The 23,967-nt window shown below is 37.6% G+C and overlaps 1 protein-coding gene across 3 annotated transcripts in view; it reads left to right on the top strand.

Annotated features, from left to right (window-relative positions):
• The window catches only part of LOC116997533 (cytochrome c oxidase assembly protein COX16 homolog, mitochondrial), a 44,877-nt gene extending 27,844 nt beyond the window's left edge, over nt 1-17,033 (top strand). For all 3 annotated transcript variants that reach the window (XM_033062402.1, XM_033062404.1, XM_033062403.1), the window contains exons 3-4: nt 2,875-2,937; nt 16,659-17,033. In XM_033062402.1, coding sequence (XP_032918293.1) covers nt 2,875-2,937; nt 16,659-16,775 — 180 coding nt within the window. In that variant the 3' untranslated portion in view covers nt 16,776-17,033. The remainder of the gene's footprint in view (nt 1-2,874; nt 2,938-16,658) is intronic.
• The last annotated feature ends 6,934 nt before the right edge of the window (nt 17,034-23,967 follow it).

Raw genomic sequence — 23,967 nt, 5'->3', positions numbered from 1 at the left:
TGGAAGCAAAATGTATGTTTGTATTTGGATCTTGTGGCAGATGTGTAATACAACGGAGCTATTGCTTTGGCATGGGCACTTTCCTGGCTCTGCCCCCATTTGAAGTGTTCCCTGATTATGATCTGTGATTGTGGCTCATATTGATGTTTATCTGCCTTTTCAGAATGAAAATAGCATCATTCTGTTTTCAAGTTTTTTTTGCTGTTCTTGTGATATGTCAAAGATAGCACAGCATCATACTCAGTGAAAATAAAACTTTATAATACATTTTTTGTCAGCTTCTATATTGGCTCCTAAGACAATTTGTAACCCATCCATTTCATTTGGTAGCTGAAAAGCCAGGCTTTGCAGTCAAGGCATTAGAAGGTGCAGGTGACTGAATTACTGTGCAGGCTCAAGTATGTTTAAGTTATTTTGTGTAAGTATGCATGTAGTGAGCAAAAAAGATAAAGAGAAGAGGAAATGCGTACTCGCTTGTCTTTTTTACTACTTTTTTTGGTGGAACTTGGGGCAAAAGAATGGATTTTGCAGACTGAGCTTAAGATGTTTATGTAGTTTGCCCTCAAAACAGAGTTTAGCTAGTCTTTTTGGGTAAGTTAATTTGCCAAATAAAATTTCTGCTTCCTAAGAAGCAGCACTCTCTGTTCATTTTTGCATTTGCAGGGTATTTTTTAAAAAGAAATTTCAACTAGCCTCCTTAATTTCTGCATTTTTGTTAATATTAAAGCTACAGCATCAAACTGTAATGCTGTGTCTCAGTTTTAGCTGTCTTTGTGCAGGCAGAGGAGAATGAAGACAGGAGAAAGTCGGAAGATGGAAAGGGCTGGAAGGAAGGAGAAGCAGCAGTAGCTTAACTGATTATTTGCCTTTGACTTAGACAAATGTGCAAACGCCACTCATTAAACAAACACACTAAAAATTGAAAAAATTAAACTTGATAATGGGGTTATTGAAATGTCTTTAAGTTCAATTCTGGATGTAGTTAATTAGGTAAAAATGATGTTTCAGTCATGATACTTTGCCTTATTATTAAATGAAGAGAAAATGTAGGGTGAAATAAAACTATTGCTGCCTTACGTACTGGAGCTTTTATTTCCCCTTGTCCATATGAGTATTGTGAGAACACAAAGCATAACAAATAGTGTTTGTGTTTAGTTCTGAGTATAGTGAGGTCCATGATCACTCCTCTCTGTGAAAGCAAGCTTCAAAGCCTGTCTGGCTGCCCAAAGACTTTGCATTTCTGCACGTGTGATGGATGGGTTTGTTGTTCTAATGAAGCATGGCTGTTGTTGGAGGTCGTGGTCACAGGAGAGATGCAATCCATCTTTAATGAGGGGCAGTTCTACAGAGGCCTTGAATGCCAAGACAGAGATGGAGCACTTCATTTTTTATTTGATGTAGAGAGCCAGTGCAGAGACACTATCTTGTTTTATGGTTTTGTTTTTTTTAATTACTGAGAGGTGGGAGCTGTGTCTGGTACAAGCATTAACTATTTTAGATATTTTGGCTTAGGTCCCAAGAGTAATGAGTCTGGAGGTTGCAAATGTGTGTATTTCTGTGGCCAGATCGCTGATGAGATAGGGAAATCAAACCTCTGGCCATGCACAGATGGTGTTACACTTGCCTGTCTGGGCATCCGTCCTTAGGAGCTGAGGTCTCACACGCTGCATGCTAACTAGCAGAGAGTGTTTGTAATCAAGGGAAACATTATGGCTTACGCAAGTTCTTCAGAGCAATTCCCATCAATACACATAGTAGATGTGTATTTTAAGTACCTCTGATGAGTAGGAACTCGTGCTATGGAAAATCTGAAGGTGGATCTTCTCACTGGCCAGATGAATTCTCTTACGTGTATGCCTTTCTTTTTGTTTTCCAGAATACTTGTAGATGTTTGACATTGGTTTTGATGAGAGTTACTGAGCCCTTTTCATTCAGATCAAGAAGCAGCAAATTAGGAGTATCAACTTTTCTTCACTGAATTAGTTGTAGTTGGACTAATGTACAAGTGATGTAGAACTACACGTTACCAGTCTCCTTATGCATCTATTTTGGTTTTTAAGCTCTCAAAATGAGATTGGTCTCTCATGGTGGGTTTATTTGGTATTTTAATTAGTTTGCCTAAAGACTGTCTGAATACTGTGTATGTGGCTGTTTGAGAAGAAGGTAAAAGGCTTTCTCTAAGCATGAAGAATGGTGATTATCTTTTTGCCCTTAGCTTCTGCTCTTAGACCTGTGGGAGACAGATGTTATTTAGCAAAGGAAGAGCTGAACATCGCTTCTTCCGGGCTCAGAAGAAGTTAAAACGTGAAATGTGTCTGCTGTGGTTCATTGACATGTCTGTTCTTAGATTTGTTCTTTCAAAAAACATATCTGAAAGGTGTCAGGAAACATCAGCACTGTCAGTACAGAATCAAAACTAGGAAAGAGCTGTGTGTTCACCAGCAAATTGGAAATTCAACTCATGCTTAGACTTTGAAAACCAGAATATATTGTATACCTACTCAATGAACTCAACATTCAGGAGTATAAAATATTACATGATCCCAATTTTATCTTTCTTGTACTCGTTTCATTTATTTAAGCTTTGCTTAGTTTAACACTTTTAAACTAAACAGGTATGGATTTAAGTATCTAAGGTAATGCAAGGGCAGGGCTATATGCTTTCCTTTGGAGTTTCATAATTTGGTAGTTGACCTGTTTCTTTTCAGCTCGATTCTTGTGCTGTGTTCATCATCCTATCAGAACAAATGGCACATAAACCCCTTTCAGAGGAGAGGAGCATGTACCAATATTCAGTTTATTTCAGGTTAAAGTTTCTTTAAAAAGATATTCTTAAAAGCAAACATTTTTGCTGTATTTTTATTTGTCTTTCAGGTTGATCCAGCTTTGAAAGAAAAATTAAAACCAAACACTGTGACACTGGAATCTGAATATGAGGTAAAATAAATTTGTTGCCTGGGGCCCATAACCTTGGCTACCCTTGATTACCCTGGCCGCGGGTGGGTTGTATCTGTCCCTAACTAAAATTAGATCAACCATCTGCCTTTGACTCACTGATGTCCAATAAAAACAAGGTTTTATGTTAAGAAAGGTTTTTGAACACGTAGTGTTTCTCTCTAAACACAGCTTCACTTTGATTTTCAGGTGTCAAGTATAGTGGTACAAATAAATTCACTACTTCTGTGGTTAACCCAGTTTATAAATGTAGAGCTGATGTTGGCCTTAGAGGGAGTGTGCGTGAATGTAAGTCAGCACTTCTAGTGCATGAGTTTGGTTGATCTTTAGAGCAAATTGCAGAACAATGTGCATGATGTATTTGATGTTATTTCTTGCTTGTGAAATTTACGTGCATCTTTGAAACAACTGTCATGCCTTTTCCATGATTTCAGAAAATTTTATAGAGAAATAGTTCTCTCTTCCCTCAACATTGCATTTTCTTCAAATATTGCTAAGCTCTAAAATGTCTGGTTTGACTCAGTTAGCCTGAGTCTCATAAATTTTCAGGCCTACAAAAAGCCACGTTACAAAAACTGGAAAAAGCCTCCCTGTGATCAGAAACAAAGGATAAAGCTATTTAAGATTATTCCTGATGTTTTAAAATTAATTGAATCAAATGTCCGACTAACACTTCATCTACCTCTGTGGCCTTTATGCTGAATACGGATTTGTTTTCTTCCCATACCTTATTTCTATCACAAGCCTTTGAAGATCTCGATTGCACCCACTGCTCTCATATTTATGTGTCCAAATGGCAGTAGATGGTCTTGATAATAAAATTTTACTATTCTATTACTCTTTCGTGGTTTGTCTGAAATAAAAATAAAACTTACCTTTTGTATTTCCACAGGCCTAATTTCACAAAATATTTGCTAGTTTTTACCATTATTGCTAATAGTTTTGGGCTGTCCCCCACTATAAAGAATTGTGATTTCTGACGCGGAGAATAACGAAATGAAAAGTTCCAATGAAGACTCAAAACTTACAAATCCATTAAGTTCTGATTGCCTCTGGGATTTCTGTCTCTCAGTTTCCATTCAATATATTGTAAGGCTGCTCTGATTTATTTATGTGGAAGAAAAAGTAAAAAGAACCACAAGCAGTAAAAAAGAACCACATCTCAAACTCAATACCTAACCTCAAAATCAACAGATCTGTATGCAGATATACCTTACTTTTTCTTCAGAAGATGAGTAAATAGGTTAAGGAGAATATTTAGATAGCCATAATTCCATTATCTTTATGGATAAATCAATGCTAATAAAATACATCTGGCATAACAATATATTACAAGCCTTCTTGGGTAATGAGACTCTTTTCTGATGGACAGAAATGACAGAAGCAATCTTATTTTTTTCTTAATCTAAACTGTAGAGAGTTCCCAGACTGAAATTGTTTCAGAGTAGTGCTTGGGTGTTACAGAGGGCAGATCAGTTCAACAAAACAAATGAATCCACATTATGAAAATAGATTTGGATTATTGTTTTGGAATCTAATATCAATATATACTTTACTATGTGCACCAACTTGCAAGCACACATTAATTTCTTGCTTCAGTGAAACTTGTGGAACTACCAGCAGTCATGCACATACTTTGCAGGCTCCATATTAAGGGTGTGACAATTTTAAGTCACTATTAACTCTGTATTCTGAATCTAACCAAGCACCCAGTTACAGCTGACATTTAGGAGAGTAGTTTTCTGTGGGCCCCATCTTTTCCAGACAAGAGGGGTTTGGGTGAGTGTTTTTTCTCTCTCCTTTATTTTTCGACTTGTCCAAAATAGAGCTCTTAGGAATACCTTCTAATTCAATATATAGGTCACACTGAAGGATTACACTGGTGGCTGTTACTAAATATGGGTGATAAGAGATCAAGGGCAGTTAAATAAAAGTTGCTGTTTTGATATGTAAAGCCTTATTTTACGATATTATTAGCATTATATCGGCAGCTGTTACTGAGGATACTGTGCCAGCTCGTTTGAAGTGTGGTTGCCTGATATACGCAAATGTCCTTTGGCCCTCCCCAAGACTTTTAAAAATATCTTACTGTCCTTATAGAAATTTATATATTGGATACATACTGAATTCTTCTTGAATATCATAATTTCTCCTATAAGCATACATATATGCCCTTATGGGCATATTGCAAAATTAAAAAAGGCATTTCCAATATTTCAAGCGTGTTGAAGTCTGGCATTTTGTCTCTGATGTGGTGCTCATGGTGATGTAAAATTTATAATCACAGACCTAATTTATTGTGAGGAAATTAACATAAAGACATATTCTTACCTTGTAATTTACTAAATTATATCTTTTGAAACTATAAAAAGTTTATTTCATAGAGGAATGTTTCTGGTCAGGATACTATTTTGAGGAAGGAAGAATTTACATGTGTAATTCATCCTGCATTTCTTGTATCTCAGATCTGTTATTAATGGCATTTATCTTGTGCTTTGGGACATGCCAGAGGAGCAAGCTACCTTTGTATGCACTCTCCATTGTTTATGCATTCCTCTCACACACTTTTGTGTCCTCGTATGACCAATTAGTCCCTGCTGCTCTCCTTTGCCTAATAAATCACAGCTCTGTCCACTAGTGATGCTGGTACTAATGTGAATGTAGTTCTGCTGCTGAGCTGGGCCTTGTAGAACACACTGTAAAAAATGTCAAGTGTTTGACCTGTGACAAAAGCCTGGAGTATTTTATTTGAAAGGAAAAATATCCTGCTTGAAAAAGGGAGATAAAAAACCTGATTAATATCATGAGTGAAAATCATTCCTGTGGTTGTTTAACAATCATAGTACGTTCCTCTTCATGTGTTTAATGCAGTCTCAAAATAGCATTCCTTATTCTAGCACTTGGTTTCTGTATTTCTGTGAAATTAATGGTCTTATAAACACTAAAAAATCTGGCCTCAGTTACATCAGACTCCAAAGTATAGAATTTTTGTTGAGTTTTTCTAGCAAATAAAAACTTCCTTAAGAATTTACTAACATTTTGCTGTGGAAAAAAAAAAAATTAAGTTTGAATTAAATATGTGGTATTCAGTGGGAATCAATAGCAATTGAAAGCAGATGAAAAAATAGCCCAATAAATAAAAAGGTGAAGGATTGCTATGGAAACAGTAAATGAGTTTGTTATAAAGCAGAGAAGACTGATAAAAGATGCTAAGGGCATCAAAGCTGTCTGATAAGTAATCTGACAAGGACAGGGTTAAGAGGATGTTGTTGCAGCAAACCAGGAATGAAAAAATGAGGATGTAAAATAATGAGTAACCATGTTGGCAGAGTGGCAACATTCAAAAAATATATCTGTATTTTTTTAGAGAAAAAAGTAATTTGTATTCAAATCAGATGTGCTTCCAAGCCCCTTAATAATCAAACTAGATGTTATTTAATACCTACTAGATTGTGTTGGTTTATAACCACGTTCTAAGAATGGGCTTGGAAGACTTCAGTGGCTGCTGAAAATTTCAGTATGAGAATGACTCTCTGGGAATCATTGCTGGTCAGGAAGGTGATACTAAATTCTGGTTCTCCTTTTGGTAGATGGGTTTTGAACAGAGCTTTAAGAACAGATTAGGTTGCAGAGCAGGGTGACTGCACTTAGGGCTCTAAAATTCCTAAAAAAAACCTTAAAAATTTAAATTAATATTAAAGGTACTGAGAAGAATGGTGCTTTCATATAAATACTTGTATAGGAAGAAAGTAATAGTGATTTAACATTTTTCATTGCAGAAAATATAGTAAAATTATAAGTAAGATCCGTTCTTAATAGCTAGGAACATGATTTGAACACAACAGCAAGAAAAACGAGTCTTTTGTGTTTCAGAATATCAAAACTAAAACTTTAAAGATTTTCTGGTTGCAAGGATGGCATAATTGACATAATAGGCTGGTCTGCAAATGTCAGACTAGAGAATGCTGCTTTCTTGACTTAAAGAGTATGAATGTTGAGCAGGTTTTGTTCCTTATAATTTGATAAATGACAAAGTCAACATTAGCTCTGGACAGAAGTTTTTTAATTACAGCAAAAAGAGTTACTGCAAAACACTTATAATTGCAGTATTAAAATGCATATTGAGGACAGTTCAAAAATTAAAAGTAGGTATATGGAGAGATGTTTTTAGAATATAACTTACATATTTACTGTCTTAAAAGAGGAATTTGAATAAGCTCTTCTGAAAAAGACTCAGGCCACTTATTGCTCATCTGACATAACTTCAGGGATTGTAGTGGCAGCAGAATAAATGAAACTTTTTCAGGGAGTGACAGTGTAGTAACACAGTAATTGCATCCAAGTGTGTGGACATCAGGAATGCTCTAGAAAGAAATTCCTGGGTGCTAGTTGTTGAAATCTGCAAGTATCTTGTTGCTGTCATTATCAGTACCAAAGGATTACTGATTTTGTTGCTGCTCAAGAATTAACAGATTAGTGTACTGAATTGATTTATTTCAAATACTGTGTAGATACTGGTGGCTAAATGCCTTGAGCTGTTTGAGAGCTTACAGAGATGTTGAGAAAATAGCCCTCCTTAGTGACTGTTATAACAGTAAGTAGGTGGAGATAAATAGAGGTTGAGATACTTTTCTTCTCCCTTTAATCACTCTGTTACTTCTATGTGCTCTTCTTCATTGGTGCATTGTCCAGCCTAGCCTAGATTCCGACTGCCCTCCAGTCTTGGACAAGCTGAGTTTCTTGCATTTCGGTTTATTCATATGTGAAATGTTCTTTTAGGTTTTTATTTCATTGTGAGTCTTCAACACAGTGTTTTGTAGAGAAGTACAAAGTCATGCTACTTTATCATCAATAGAAATTGCAATGGGAAAGAATGTTAGTTCAAATAGTTTGTGTTAGGCATTTTATTCTGAATGGATGTACAGTCCATATAGTTTGGCCTTTTCACAACCTATAGTTTTGACCTTTTCTTCTTGACATCTCAGTAGTTTCCTGTACCATAGTTCAATGTGTTCAATCTGTAACCCATATTAATAGTTTTTCATAGAGAAAGACAAGAAGGTGGAATTTGGTAATGGGTGTGGCACAGGAAGATTTGTGTTGGAAAAGCCTCTTGCAGGAAGAAAGCCTCCAGGATAAAGTTCGTAGGGTATCACTTTTTACTGGTATTATTTCTGGAATGCATCTCTATTTATAGTCCTGTAAATTCTTTCCTGGTCATCTCTTAGTACAGGATTTTTTCTTAACTGAGAACTGTTTCTTTCATATGTGTTGCATTTGCACTTACCCAATAAGAAGACACATCTCATATATGGAAGACAAGGTGAGTGATTGTCAGTCAGACAGCAAACATGGTTGGGACTATTAAAAATAATCTCTTCTCATCCTTCACTCTTTCTCCTCTCTCCAAAAGAGAATTCTTAGTACCAACTTGCATTTCATGTGTTTTCTTGGTTTTTAATGCCATGTGAATTGACCAACTCTTACCATGCTAGGGCCAACACTGTGTGTTGTCTCAGTCACAAAAAACCCCAAAAGTTTGAGTAGGGCAACTTGTATTCACACATTATGGCTGGATTCTTTCATTTATTGTGTTAAGGAAAGCTGCTAGCTTCTGCCAGGCAGCCAGTATGGGGAACTTTTGTAGCTGTCTAGGTGAAAATGTTAAACGTTCTGCCTTGCTAATGGGCCTCCAGTGAGGAATTGTTGGATCTTTGGTATGAAATATCTCTGAAGTAACTTCAGTGTGGTGTGTGGGAATTTAGCCACACAGCAGAGGTCATGAACGTTTCTCTCATTGTCTCCTTCTGAAGATGATACAGCAAAACAGGTGATTTTTGAAGGAAGTTCTTGTCTCAGCAACCAGTGGCTTTTTGCAAGAAAGTCCTCCTGTTTGTTTTTCTTGGATTTTTGTCTCTGTTTTTGGCCAATTTTAAAAACTGTATCGCAAACAACTGTACTTCCAGCTGATGTCCACGTGGACAATCAAATCTGAATGCGAAATGCTTTAAAAATTAATATATAATTCTTGCATGTTCTTTGCTTCTCAAATTATTGTTACCCATCATTATTAAATGTTCAAACCAAACTACAAAAATGTACTCTGCTTTAGCAAGTTACTGTCAGAGAATGGGTTACTGCTTGTCCTAACAGGCTTATGGATCAAACAGAAAAAATGATACGCAAGATTCTGGTGGAGGCTGACCATGGAGTTTGAACAATTCTTAGCTAAATAATCAAATTTCTGAAAATTGAATGGAGAAGTTCCCAAGTTTAACCCCCGACTTCACTGTGTGTCTGGTAAAACATGGTATTTGCCCAGGTATAGCTGGGAGGCTCAAAGGCTGGGGGAAATGGTGTTGATAATTCAATATGTAATAATCCATCTTGTTCATAGCATCTTCCCCTCAAGTCATTGGAGAGCCAGTGTCCTCCTGTGCCATCTTACAGCTCCAACACAAATAGTCTTTAAGCATAATGCAGTTCAAAACCAAAATACCTTCCAGATCCAGAAAGACCCCAGAACTTACTTTCTAAAACTTCATCTTCAAGCTTGTAAAAATTTAAAAAATGCCTTGATCTTTCTAAGACAGAAGTATTTCTGATTTGATTTGAAGACCTGTTGGTTCTGATAGAATGAAAGGTAGAGTTACATATTATTTGTGAACTGTACATTCAGCAGTATTGCTGAGAAGTAACTTTATTGTTACTGGCAGTACAGTACAGGAATAACACTCCTATCACTGTCTTCATCAATTAGAAAGGGGATGTTAGCCACAGAGAAGAAACAACGATTTTTTTCCCTATGAGAAATTGCACAGCAGCACAAATAAAACAGTAGCCATGGATATTACGAAAAGACTATTTATGACTGAAGGATTTGAAATTGCCCTGTTAATATTTTGCCCAAATCATAGTTTCTCAACAGAGAAAAGCATTCTGTTCCAGCATATAAATTGATAAGCAAGTTCTGGAGGAGGGGTGAATGGAATATCAGCAGGGAAATGCAGATGAGAAACAGAAATCCTAAACTACATGAACTGTGAGTGTTACCTGAACCGACTGAGACCAGGGTGAAGGGGGACCATGTCAGAGGCAGGAGACTGAGCCCACCAATTCAGAAGGGTCAACTTCTTGGTAAAGTTGATTGCTGATTTAAGGAGTGTGGTTACTTTAAAGTATTTACTTAATGGCCTGGATTTAAATTTAATTTGCAACTGTTGTTGTAAACCTTCTCTAGGTGTTTCTTTTGTTATGCCCACACACTTCTGTTAGTAGTTTCATGGTGGTAACTGATCATTTCTTGTTGTGGTAATCTCAGCCCTTTGCTGTAGTATTCATTGCAGCTTTTCCCTCTCATATAAGAAACCTTGTTTTTTGTATCTCTTCAGAAGGAAAAACACCATGTGTGACTCATGGGTCTCATATTTTTTTATCCTGGTACACCTTATCCTTTTTTTATTAGAGTATCTTTTTTTATCTTTATTAGAAGGACAGACTGTGCCAGATTTTATATACAGAAGGTAAAACATTTGTCCACACTTCCAAGTATCCATAGTCTTAGGAAGTTGTTGGAAATAAACCATTTCTGTTATGTCAGGAGGGCTTTCTGGGCTCCAGATAGGGACCTGCTGTAGAAATCTGTATGCTCTTCTTAGCAGCAGCAGAATTGTCATTTTTCAATCTTGCTGGTCTCCTGCACTGTTAAAGATCACACATCCCCTTCAGTCAAGTTCACCCTTATTTAGTTAAAAAAGATGCTGCAAACATCCTAAAAGTCTATCCCTGGCTGTTCCTATTTTAGAGACTTGTGCTGCAGTAACTAGGACATCCCCTTACAAGGTTCAGTATGATACAAACTTAGCAAGACCAAGCAGTCCGATTTGGGAAATCCCTTGGTCCTTGTTGACTAGGTCTCCCAAGTAGTCTATTTAGGGATTAATCTTAGTAAGCAGCACCTCTCTTTCTGGGGCATAGCTTGATAAAACTTTCTATATGAGAGAAATTAAAACTATCATAAATGTACTTAATTGCTTAGTTAAAAGTGGAATTTGCTGAGTATGGGATGTTTGATCTTGAAATTGTACTACTGCACTTGTACTATTATTTATGTTGGACCTTTCTGAGTTTTGTTTTTGCTTAGGAAAAGAAGATACACTGAAAGGAAATGACCCATGCACACATTCTGTTGACTTTATCATAAAGCGTGTGAATCTTTTGGACTGAGAAGTCCATCCTGGGTGATCTGCAGGTATAATGCATAAATGGAACGGGATTATCCTCTGAGATTTAGTGTGGTTTTTAAGAGATTCTGAATTTTAAGAAGGAAAACTGCTTGTAATTATAAATTAGGAGGAAATATTGGCAAGGCCCAATTCCTGATGGAAGTCTGTCTTATGTTATTTTCCCTTACGTTAAAAATTCAAGCCTGTGTAATCATGTAGTTTTAACTAAGTGATATAATTGTTTAGTTACAGAAGGTAAATGTGAATGTTAATTAAACTCTGTGACATCTCTGAGGTGGAGACAAGTTCTGTTTGCATGCTTTGCATGTGAAAAGGTTGCACAAACTGGTGGTGCAGTTCCTCAGTACACATCTTCTGTGACATAGTCACTCAAAGATGTTTCTCTTCTCTCTCCACCCAATGTTTCCTTCAGCCAGTTCAGGTGTTTCCATAGTCCTGTGCTTATATAGGATTTGTTCATAAGCAGTATGAATTTATTTTCCTAAACTATTTTGTTTTTTCTGGTTGGAGCACAGCCCCACATCATTGAATTGACATAATTAAAGGGAAAATAACACATAGGGAAAGAGTGTCTTAAACCAGTTCACCATAGGTTAATTAATTATGCCATAGATGAATGCTGTTGGATCCCACTGAATTAAGCAACAAAGCCTCTATTGGTTTTTGCCACTCTTCAGCAAAGCCAAAAGGAGAAGCAGCTCTCTGCATGCTTACATGCTAGTTCCCCCTCACCTCAGCAATTCTTCCCTTAATGAACAAAAAACAGTCTTATTTTGGCCCTAGTTTGCTGCTTACTAACTTGCTTGTTTACTAATATTGTAAAAACTAAACATTCTCTAATTGGAAAAAAATACTTCTTTTTAAACTGAGGATTCAATCATTATTCATGGCTATTAAATCCCAGATTATTAAATCACTAATTTCAGATATTAAATTATGTCACTTCCTAGGCAAAGTAAGTAACACCCAGTTTATATTAAGAAAATGAGATGTCAAAAAGATGGCTCTGGTAAAGAGTTATAAAAAAAACCCACTAAAGCCATATCAGGGCAGTGATGAAGTTCAGATTTTCAGTCATGCACAAGACAGCAGATTCAGTGTTAGCTGTAATTCTGTATCTCTCCATCTATTAATCATTCTGGATCTCCTCAATATACCTTTTGTCTCTTCAAGCTTTTTTCACACCTTTAAAAAACAGACTGTTCAAGTGGTTTAATTCTTTCACTGCCTCTTAAAGCCATGAGGATATTTTTCTCTGGCTCATCTTTTGTCTGCAAATGGGTTTGCTTACTATAATGATGGGAGATAATTGTGTCTCTATATCAGAGCTATTTCTTTCTGTGGTGTACATCACAGAATTTATTTCATCAAGCTGTAAAGTAAACAAGATTCTCTTATCCCTCCTTTCACATTTGAAAAACTGAGACTAAAGCCAAACATTTTTTGCAAGCAGCCACCTTGAATTCACTCAGCCTGAACACTAATAACTCTAAATGAATTTCTGCAGACTTCAGTTTGTGTATTGTGGCATGAAGACTATCCTACAAGAGTAGAATTCAAACTCTTTTTTGAATGTTATTTTATTTTAAGGTTGTCAGAGGCTTAGAACTTCTACTTTAGCCAGGCATTTGAACCAGCAATTAAGAACTGAAGGGTTTTTTATGTCCTTTTTGGTACCATTGCACTAGTCAAGCTGTTTGACAAGTCTTAAAAGTCAAGTGTGGCAAACAGTTGAACATACTTTTCTTTTTCACTGTGCCTGTCTGAATAACTGCTTTTTTTTCCTTGAATTTACAGCTTCTGTCAGTCCTGTACTCTTAAGAGGCAGTTTAGCTGATTTAGGGAGTGAATCAGTAGATTTAATGGACTATACTGATCTTACTTCAAACAGCTAATTTTCAATATCCTTTGGGCTATTTGAGACAAGCAGGAAAAGTGCTGCTGATCTGATTACATTTCATTGTAGTCTCCAATGATTGAGTGTTTAGTACATTTGAATTGGGAGAAGTCTTTTGGTTTTTAGCCTTCCAGTTGATATGAATTTTGGTTTATTAAAAGCTGGAAATAGTTTAACATGTGATGTGATGTCTTCATAAAGTTATGTAGGCAGAGTCCAAGTGACTAAAATGAAAAAAAGAAATAAATTAAGAAGACCTAGTCAGATAGAATGAAGGATGTTGACTTCAGCTTCGTTTGAGAGCCAAACTACCTGCTTGCCTGAATTCTCACTGTACAGCTCAGGCAATCTGTAGGAGCTGTGTAACTTTGCAGCTTGTGCTGCACCTAATTAAGAGGGCTGTCAATCTGGTCTTACTCTCATCACTAAGATGAATTTAAAATGTAGCTATGTGCATGTCATTAGCCAACATCTAATGTGTTATTTATTCTGGGATGATTCTGTTCTAAGAGTTTTCATGTCAGTGACCAAGAAGAAGGGGTAGGGTTTTACTCAGTTGTATGTGAGGTATTGTCCTGGTTTAACCCCAGCGGCCAAGCCCTATGCAGCTGCTCACTCGCTCCCCCATGATGGGATTGGGGGAGATATTCAGAAAGGTGAAAGTGAGGAAACTTATAGATTGAGATAAAGACAGATGAGTACCTAAAGCATAAGGTGCTGGTGTAAGCAAAGTAAAATCAGGAATTCATTTACCAATTCCCATGGGCAGCAGGTATTCATCCATTTCTGGAAGACCAGGGCTCCATCACATCTAAAGGTTGCTTTGAATGACAAACTCCATCTCTCTGAACGTCCCCCTGTTCCTCCTCCTTCCCCCAGCTTCACATGCTGAGCATGGTGCCTTATGGTGTGGGATATCCCTGTGGTCAGCTGGGGTCCCCTGCCCCAGCTGTGTGCCCTCCTGTGCACCCTCAGCTCACTGACAGGTGGGGTGGAGTGAGAAGCAGAGACAGCCTTGGCACTGTGTGAGCTGCTCAGCAGTAATGAAAACATCCTTGTGTTGCCAACTGTTTTCAACACAAATCCAAAACATATCCCTATACTTGCTACTGTAAAAAAAATTAACTCTACCCCATGCAGAACTAGCACAGATATATGTGAAAATAGCTATTTAATAGGAAAGCATTACAGAACACATTTTCACATCCCCTTTCAGTGGTGATATTCCTTCTTGTGCTTATCCACATGCAACAGGAGTGCTCTGTTATTCCAGAATTGGATAATATCGGTTCAGAAAGCTGGAATGTCAAATCATTCTGCCATCTGATATGATAATTATCCCATAAACTAAATTTTTGCAGATACTGTCCCATGGTAGGAAGGAAGGTATTTTCTTCTTGAATTGCAGTAAGATACTACAAAGTGTTTATACATGACACAAAATGTTAATGATCTCTGTAAATATAATGATAATAAAAAATGTATGCATTAGAACCTTTATTTCTTTATATTTTAATTGCTCAATAGATCTTATTTGTCATCGCAGGCAATGCAATTCAATGCACATGACCTTTGGTTGTTTTATTCTGCCAGTGCATCCCAGTGTGTTTTTTAGGTACCATTATGATTTCTATTGGAAACTGCCAAGATACTTTCTGGTACTGGTTTGTTTGGGTACTATAGTTTTGAAATGCTTCCTGTTTTTGACAGACCTGCTCTCTGTAAAGCCTTTGTGAAGTTTCAGGGACAAATTAATACCAACTTTTCTGCACAGATCTTCAGTACATGTCTCTTTTGATAGACTTCTTTATGTGGCCTATCTTTAGACACCACAAGTTGTACTTATTTTAAAAGTTGATTAATGTTGAGGCTTTGGGAGACAAACAATTTTGGAATAGTTGAATCCTCACAGGTGTGTGATACCTTTGTATTGAATTAAATTAGCATGCATCCCTTCTGTTAAATCACAAGGTTATTTTAAGTGTAGTTTCCTGAAGCTTCCATTAGAATCAGATGTTAAATTCCGAATTTGCAATCAGAGGGGAAAGTCACTGTTGTGTGGGATGATGAGTACCTTTGCTCCTTCTCTCTCCTTCCATGTCAGCTCAGATCCCTTCTGGTTGAAATGAAGTACCAACTAAGCATAAGATGTATAAAGTAATAAAGACAATTCTTCAGAAAGACCTATGCCAACTCTACTGTACCAAAAATTCAGTTGCTCCTACCTTGTGAAAATTGCTATGTTTGTGCATGTGTTCTCATATATCTTCTGTAGAGTCTTGCCTAATTTCTTTTGATATCTGACTAACCTCATTGCAATTTCTTTCCACAATTGTAGAAGTGTCAGGAAACTTTTACATAACATGAACTAATAGCAGCAGGTCTATTCTGTTATAGCTGTTGAATTTTTCTGCAACTGTTATTCAAATCCCTGGGTGTTTGCCAGTTTTTTGAATGATTGATATTAGACAAATTAGGCCACAGGCTCAGGGCAGGCTTAAGTATTTTCTGGTGTATTTTTACAGCATTTGCTGAGATTTGCCTTGATCACAGGTCAGGTTTAAGTCCCACTGCAGTACATATCGTTCATTATTGGAATGCAGTGTTGCTCTGTTTAGTAGTGCCTAGGACAGCACCGATTCTGGCAGTGGTGCAGACCCTCTCCTCAGTGTCCTCATCATGTGCAATGTGCTGTTCCACAGCTGACATGTGAGACTTGAGGCCTGTGTCCTGGGAAGGGACAGCTATGCCTCTGCCAATAGGGCTGTGAAGAGTCAGTATGTGTTTGTGTTCTTTGACTGCAGCACATGGTAGGTGAGGTCAGAAGGGCACCTGTTCTTCATTTTTGTTAACTCTGAGTCATTGGTAGTTCTGAGGGGGGATGATAGGGGTAGGCAAGAAGGTAATTGAATCCAGTTTTTCAATACTTGGTGGTTCAGTCAGCATATCTCATGTATGACTTAGTAAGGGGCCTGTCTTTGGTGGCTGGGTACCATGGGAAACTAGTCAGCAGAAAGCACTGCATTCCTCTCTCAAGTTAAAACCACATGGATTGAAGGGGTTTGCACTGTTGCTGTCTCTCTTTGTGCTAGATAATGAATCTTTTCCAGCATACTTTGTATTTTTGCTGACAAGATACTTCAGCTCACTAATTACTAATCCTTCTGTTTGAGCTATACCAATGCTTGTCATTCCTACTACTTCAGTGCTTGGCAGACTTGCACTTGAAGAACAGATCTGGAACACAAGGTGAGAGGAGAAAAAGTGAATACAAGGTGTCTTTGGTCTTGCTCAGATGCTGCAGTGCTTCCTGTCCTTAAGTGTTACTTACCTGCTGACAAGCAGATGCAGTAATGCCTGTTGTAGTCATTTATGTAGCTATATGGATAACTATTAGGTTTTTTTTCCTTCTTGTTGAACTCATACTGGGTAGATGAAAGTTCATCAACCCAATGGTGATACTGAGTTTCTGTTGAAAAAAGAAATCAATGTGGAATCATATGTACTTTAAATCATGGATCTATCAAGGTGACCCTGTTATTTTTGCTGTTTGTCTGCAGAAGCTGGAAAAATCTAACTTGGATAACTGGGAGAACATCAGAGGACCCAGTCCGTGGGAGGATTCCAGGACAGTTCAGAAACAACGGCGGGAGGCTCTCCGTCTCAAGACAGAGTGATGGAGCAACAAGCCACCTTTGGTGCCTCCTGAAAAAAAAAGTCTCAGGCTGGACTGTTTTAATTTTTAATCCAGTGTCAGAACAGACATGGGAGCATTTGCACTGAACAATTCAGCTGGTGTATATATAAGTAACTGTGAGATCAGTCCAAAAGGCACTGTATTATATGAAGCTCTTTGTTTGCATCCATTTGTGTAGAGTACCACAGGCTGGATATGTGAATTTTCAATTAAAAAAAGCTGATTATTCTACTGAGAATATCCCATTGTTTTTCAGTCTCTAACATTCAAAACTGCTTCAGCAAGGAATAACATTTCAAGAGTCACTTGTCAGTACCAGAAGTTGTCATCCTAATGAGAACAACAGTGCTGTCATCTAGATGTGTGTGACCAGATAAGTGCTGCTTCAGGGAGCCCCTGCATGACTTCAGGCTCTTTAGCTTGGAAGGGACTCCACAGGCATATGAGCTGTTCAGAACAATGACTCCGATTTTGGCTAAATAATACTCTTGTGTTTCATTTCTAGGGACTGCATAAAGGCATGTACTGAATGTCAGCTGATAATTGGTCAAATAACATTTGTTTAGCAGTGGTTAAATTTCTGTGATTAGGTTATTATCAATACCTTCATGCAGGCCGGACCTCTGCACTGGAACCTCTGCGTTTAAATTGGAAGAACTCTTCCTTGGAAAAAGCTGTGCTGCTTCTCTGTGAGTAAATATTGTAGCAGAGTCTTCTTGAACCACTACACAGAGGCAAAGCTCATCTTACATGTATTGTTACATGTATATTTGTGCATGTGCATAGAAATTTTTTATGTTCCAATCAGTTCTTCTGAAATGCTTGTCTTTTTATATTTGTCTTTGTGTGCTAAATATTTGCTGTTAGAGGATGTTGTGCTAACGTTCAGGAACCCTTCTGCTGAGAGAGTTCAATGAAGAAGCATCTACTCAATTTTTGAATGAAATTACGCTTTTGGTGAAGTGTTGCAACAGACTTGTGAAACTCCTCATCAGAGGAATGGAACAGTAGAGCATATGTTAACAGCAGATTCCTGTTTCAAAACTCTCAGTGATGCCTATATGTAAATCCTTTTTGAACTGTCTTTGGAAAAGGTGTGGCCTTACTCTCCTCTGCAGGATGTGTCAAATGTAATCTGAATGTTCTTTTGGACACTTTTTTAGAGTAGCCTCCTTGCCCTCATGTAAATTCTTCTCTGAGCACTTAATTTTCTTTAAGCTGTCAGTGGGGAGGAAGAATTAACACTAATTTTTAGGGACTTATAAAGGAATTCAAAAAGCGTCACATGAAATATCTTAGGCATGTTTTGTGCATGTTTTCTTCTGATAAGAGTTGTGAAAACCATCAGAAAGTGGCAGGTGAAATCTGGAACAAAGTTGGAGTTGTGTATTTCCCTGTTCAATGTCATAGATACCTCGGCTTCTAAATCAAAGTATGAACAAATTAAACCACCCAGGACAGGAATAAGGGGAACAATGCAAGAGTAGGTAATAATAAATGCTATAGGGAAACCAGTGATTAACTACAATACAGAGGCATTAAGCTGTGCTACACCTAGATAAGGAGAAATTGGTTTAATTGTTTTGTCATTAGGCAGATAAAATATAAATATGACAAACAAGGAGTGATTAATACTGCATAACTTGTTAAGCACTTTTTCAACTCTTAAATTCAAGTTCAGGTGCAGTTCCATTGGCTGCAAGATTGATCATTCAAAGGACATCAGAGCTTTGGCTACACCAACAGTGTTCTCTCAGGACTCTTGCTGCATCGCTGCTACTGTTACAGTGAGAGCTGGACCATTGGAAATGTATCTTTAGATTCCTCACTGGTGTGGACTCTGCAAATTCACTGCCTTTTTGAGAGGATGCACATCTTCCTTTTCCCTAGTTTGATTGAAGGAGAATGGAAGCTGCCATTGCTTTGCATATGGAGAGGCGTGCTCAGCTCCAAGGCTTGCACGTTGGCTCACAATATGGACCAGTGCTGCTCCTAAAATAAACACAGGGATTTCTAAGAACAGCATGTGTAGGAGAAGCAGCTCCTTCCTCCACAGGAAGGAGCAAAGATACTTCTCTTGCATGAAGCCCTTATGCTTATCAGTTTTCTTAATGAACAGAACACTCACTGAAATACCCTGTGTATTTTTAGTAATTTGATATTCTGCAAATTTGGGAATGGTCATCATATTTCAGCTGGTTTGGAATGTAGGTGTAAATAATTACTTCTATGGAACAATTTTTTTTGTCCTAACTTAGGACCAGATCTTAGTTGATTGTTTGCTGGTTATGGGATCCCCCTGCCTTTTTCTTAGGCACTAAGTGATGTTGTTTCTGAGAGCATTATTTGTAACTACCTTTGAAGTGGCCTCTCTAGAAAGTAATGGATTTATCTCAGCATCTCTGATATGCAGTTGGAAAACTTTCCAACTTGCCCTTTTCTTCAACTTCCATTTTAGATGACAGTCTATATCTATTGATTGTCCACTAAAATAAAAACCCACCATGTTATTTAATGTTGACTTATTTTAGTAATATTTTTAATGTTGACTTATTGTAATAAATTTTTAATGTTGACTCATTAATTATTAAAAAAAAACCAACCAACAGTTGCTGGTACAGAAGCTGTACTTTTCATAAAATGGGAAGGGCCATTTCAGCAATTCATCTTTATTGCCATGCATTGAACAATGGCTTGATGTTTTATGCTGTGCTTTTCTTACCCATTGAATTGGAAATAATACTTCTGAAAGGCATGTTGAGAGCCAATTAAGTCTTGTAAGTTGTCATGCATCCTAGAGTAGAAGGCACTCCAGAAATGTGGAGAATAATAGTTCATAACAGTAGCAAGGAGAGGCAAACTTCAGTTCAGAATTCATGCTCAGTTTGACTGCTTATCCTTTTTAAAGCCAGTTAGAGCACTTCTAGTCATCTCTAAGGCTCCTGAAGACAACTTTGATCAGCTCCTGAATCGTAATTCTAAACTTCTGTGAGTGGAGGGGGTCAGAGGTAATTAAGTACTTGTCAGTCTGAGACAATGATTGACATTTTTGCATCCTCTTTGACATAGACAGGTCTGAGGAGAATGAAAACAAGGCTTTAGTGAGAGGTGTTCTGTATTACAAAGGTAAAAGAGAGGACTGAAGAAGCCAGATCTTCTAATCAGTGTTGCTGAAATTAGAAATAAAAGAAGCAAGCCTGGCTAGGTGTCTGTGTATATGTGGGCTGAAAAATCAGTTTCAAGATCCCTGTACTGACAGTAAAGGAGAAGGTGTTTATCTTTCAAAGAAGTTGTAGCAAGGTTGGTCTTTGGGATCTTCCAAAACAAGAAAAGCAGCAGGATGTAGAATTGGAAGAAATCTGGGTCGCCTGTCTCCAGGACAGAGGTCAGCATGGCACCACAGGTACGTGGGTGTCTGCCTGGATGGTTTCTGGTGGCAGCTGTCGACAGCTCAAAATGCTGCCCAGACCTCTGTGACAGATCTGCCCTTTGGATCCTGTTTATTGAGAGCTGTTTTCCTACAGCACTTTGAATGTGCAGATGCATGGGTGACCCAAAATGCTCAGTATCTCAGTTCAGCTGTTAGAGATGAAGGAGAGCCTTAGTAAAAGCTGCAGCTACTGTGGTGCAAAAAAGCCTTCAAAACTACTGAATAGCACAGCAGTTGAATTTCTGGAGGAGCAGTTGGATATTAAAAACTTAGAGAATCAGACTGCAGAGAGCAATCTTGCTCATAGTGATCTTCCATGGTTTGAAAAAGGGTCCAGTACCCAAAAAAGATAGGTTGTGGTGTAATAAGACATAAGTGATAGGAGTTTTAGATGAGAATATAGAATACAGAAACTTCTGAAAAGCAACTTAAGTCTATCCCATCATCAGTGGGGGCCCAGTCCCAAAAAGCAGAGGAAGAAATCCATTTCTTCTCAGAGAAGCAGCGATTTAGAGAAATTTGATGGTCAGTGCTCACTGAATGTTTTACACAGACACTTTGTGTTTCACTGTGCTTGCCTTTGTACAGTAATTTTTACCATGTGAAATAACTACACAGACTTGTACTTCTTGATGATCCTGCCTTTGCATTTCCAGCTTGAATCCAGGGCATGTTTCATTTTATATTCTGTACTTTCCAGAAGCACTTATTTCTGCAAGAAATGGGAAAGTCAAATATTATCCATTGCTACTTTGTCCACTTGGAAAAAAAATTAAAGAAAGAAGGGTATGATTTGAAGTCTTAGGAAAGCAGAATAACTATTTTTACACGAAGATGGTCAAGGAATTTTCCTTAAAGCTTTTATGGTTAGAAGGGCTGCTTTTTGCCAGTGTTTTCAGTGGAAAACCACCTTTCATCCTTCAGTAGAGTAAGGTTCACAAAAAAATTTCCACTCTTATTTTAGACTAGCTAAGTAGAAGCCTTTAATCGAAGGAGGGTAATTGCTTAGTGTTAGGCATTCATTTCTTATAAGGGCTTGCAACCAGACTCAACCAACATACAGATAGTCTCTAGACTTAGAAACAAAAGTTCCATACAGATGTTTTTCTTAAAACTTGTACTCTCCCCAGCAGCCAAAAGCAGTCTTTCATACCACTGGAATCAGACTGACCATATTTTCTTGTTAAACACATGTTTTAACTGCATGTGTAACTTGCTTAACACAGGCAAACAAAGTTTCACCCTCACTGTTTCCAGGCTGCTTGGGACGTGTTAAAATCAAATGTTACCAAAGCAGCAGGTGGTAGTGCTGCAGAAAGGACATATGAAATATGCTTATACTTTGCAAATGTGAGTAGTGTATGTGTCATAGTCACAGGTTCCTTGAGAAAGGAAAAAAAAAAAAAAAAACACATCAGAAAAATCCCCCAGAAATAAGGGCGTACGTTAGAAAAAAAATGTAGGAAAAATTCATGCCCTTTCACCTGGCATATTTAGAGCCTGGCATGATGTGCCTCAGCTGGTGGAAGAAATGACCATAGCTTTTTAGCATGTCTGTTTCAAGGTAGTTGATGAGATCCTTGATGTACTATACCAACTCCACTGTGTGTCTTCAGTGTTGAATCCATTATGGTATCAACCTCAAGGAGGCCTAGTGGCTCCCAGGACAATCCCTTGGGTACCAGGGGCAAACCCAGGCTCTGCCTTACAGGTCCATTCTCCCTCCTCTTTCTGTCCTGTCTTCCAGTGTTCCTCCCAAAAGGTAACAATTAATTCTCTGAGCTGCTCTTTTCTAATGGAACTGGCTGTAAAATGTCACTCTCTTTTTTTTAAAGTTCACTGTCTACCATGAGTTGAAGAATAGTTGTTTCTAAATGAATTTGAATTTAAAGCTCAATGTAAGCTCAGAACACAGACCGGTATTATATCTCTGTAAGAATGGCACCCAGCATACACTGGGATCTCTTTATCTTCAGATACACAATGCTGTGCTCTCTATTTTATGTACAAAGGAAATTAAATGTACTTTTTTCTTTACAAGATGAGATCTTCATCTATCTCCAGCTGTCAGTTCCTAATAATGTTGCCCAGAGAAGTGTTATCTGTGATTTAGTGGCTTTAGTGGACTATCTTTTGTTCAACAGAGAACAGCAGCATAAAATTTCAGCTTAATATAGCTCTTTTCTTACTCCTTCTGAATAAACAGAGGAAAAAAGGGGAGCAAAAGCAAAGAGTCTTGGGTTCCAGACTCAATTTTCTTCTGCTTTTTAGTATATAGGGCATTTTAAGAAAGGAGGAAGGAAAGTAGAAAAAAAAAAAAAAAGAAAGAAATACTGAAAGCAAAAACGCTTAGGGACAAAAATAGTAATAGAAAACAGTATTTTTTTCTGACTGGTCCCTCTGGATAGAATAGAAAGGAAAATTATTTTTGTCTCAGGAAAAAGTGTGAGTTCAAAAAATACTCTGGTCCTAATGGAAAGTCAGCTACAATATTTTGCAAGGTAGTGGTTTTAGAAATACTTTTATTTAGGTGAAGTACAAGGTTTTATTTTGGTTTTAATGTTTTTCCATTCTTTATTCTTCTTTGTCAGGTACCTTAACTCTGGAAATTAAAAACCACCACTGATCTTAAAAATACAGTTTTGACTTAAAAGATTGACAGTACAAAATGCTTCAACAGTTTTCAGAACTTTTCACAGAAAAGTGTTCTCAATAAAAGTAAATCTTTCAAAAATAGGTCTTTCTCAATGAACAGATTGCAAGATGCCAATCAACCAGATTTTAAAAAATTGTAAAAATCTTTCTTCAGTGTTCACCAGTCACTTCCTCAGTTGGTGAGGGCTGCTGCTCTTTACTGACAAGGATGTGACTGCACACTCCTGTGGCTGGGCATGCCAGCCTTCTCCTCACCAGCTGTGCACACCTGCATTCAGAAAGTGGCACTCTTGCAGTCTAACAGAGCACTTCACTGCTCAGTAACTCATAAGAAAAGACCTACCCCATAGGTTTAATATTCTGCTATGCCAGGTAATGACATTGTATGCTTTACACCAGCTATTGAAGTTTCCTTGAAAACTAGTTGCTTTTCCTCACCGATTTTGCTAATTCCACAGCCTACATTTATTTGTTCAACTCCTGTTAAATTATGTCACTTTTAGATATTCAAACAGCATGCTCATGTGTCATGATACATTAAGAAGAAACCCAAGATTTTTCCCAGTGTATAAAAAAAAGACATCACTGCTGTTTACATGCTTGGTTCAGGGTTTCCATAATTTTAAGTTACCTGTCTAGCAACAAATTGGCAGTCAAAGATGGAAATACTTCAGTCCTCATTGCAAGTGTCTACAGTCCATACAGTTCAGGACTCATGTCTCACCATTATTTGAATGTCCACCCCACCACCACAGATGCTCTTTTGCCTTGCAGACATCCTGACTCAGATGTGATTAAAGATAAACACATATTTTCAGCACAGAAATCTAAGATTGCACATTCCCTAGCCTTTTGGGCTGAGTGTTCCCTGTGAAGTACGAACATCTTAATTGGCTGAACTGGAATAATAGCAAAAATTGTAGGTTTTGTTTTTATCATCGCCTAAATCACAATGAAATGGAATACAGTTTGATTTTTAAAAGTTCACCCTAGCCCTGATACAGGTTTTTTGGGAAGATTTAGAAGAGAGTTATGACAGTGTTTTGCAACTTGGCTTAGAGACGTCATTGCAGAGGAACATCTGGAA

Source organism: Catharus ustulatus, chromosome 6 (assembly GCF_009819885.2).
Source record: "Catharus ustulatus isolate bCatUst1 chromosome 6, bCatUst1.pri.v2, whole genome shotgun sequence".
NCBI lineage: Eukaryota > Metazoa > Chordata > Aves > Passeriformes > Turdidae > Catharus > Catharus ustulatus.
The sequence above is the reverse complement of the archived record's forward strand: the minus strand, read 5'-3'. Positions and strand labels throughout refer to the sequence as shown.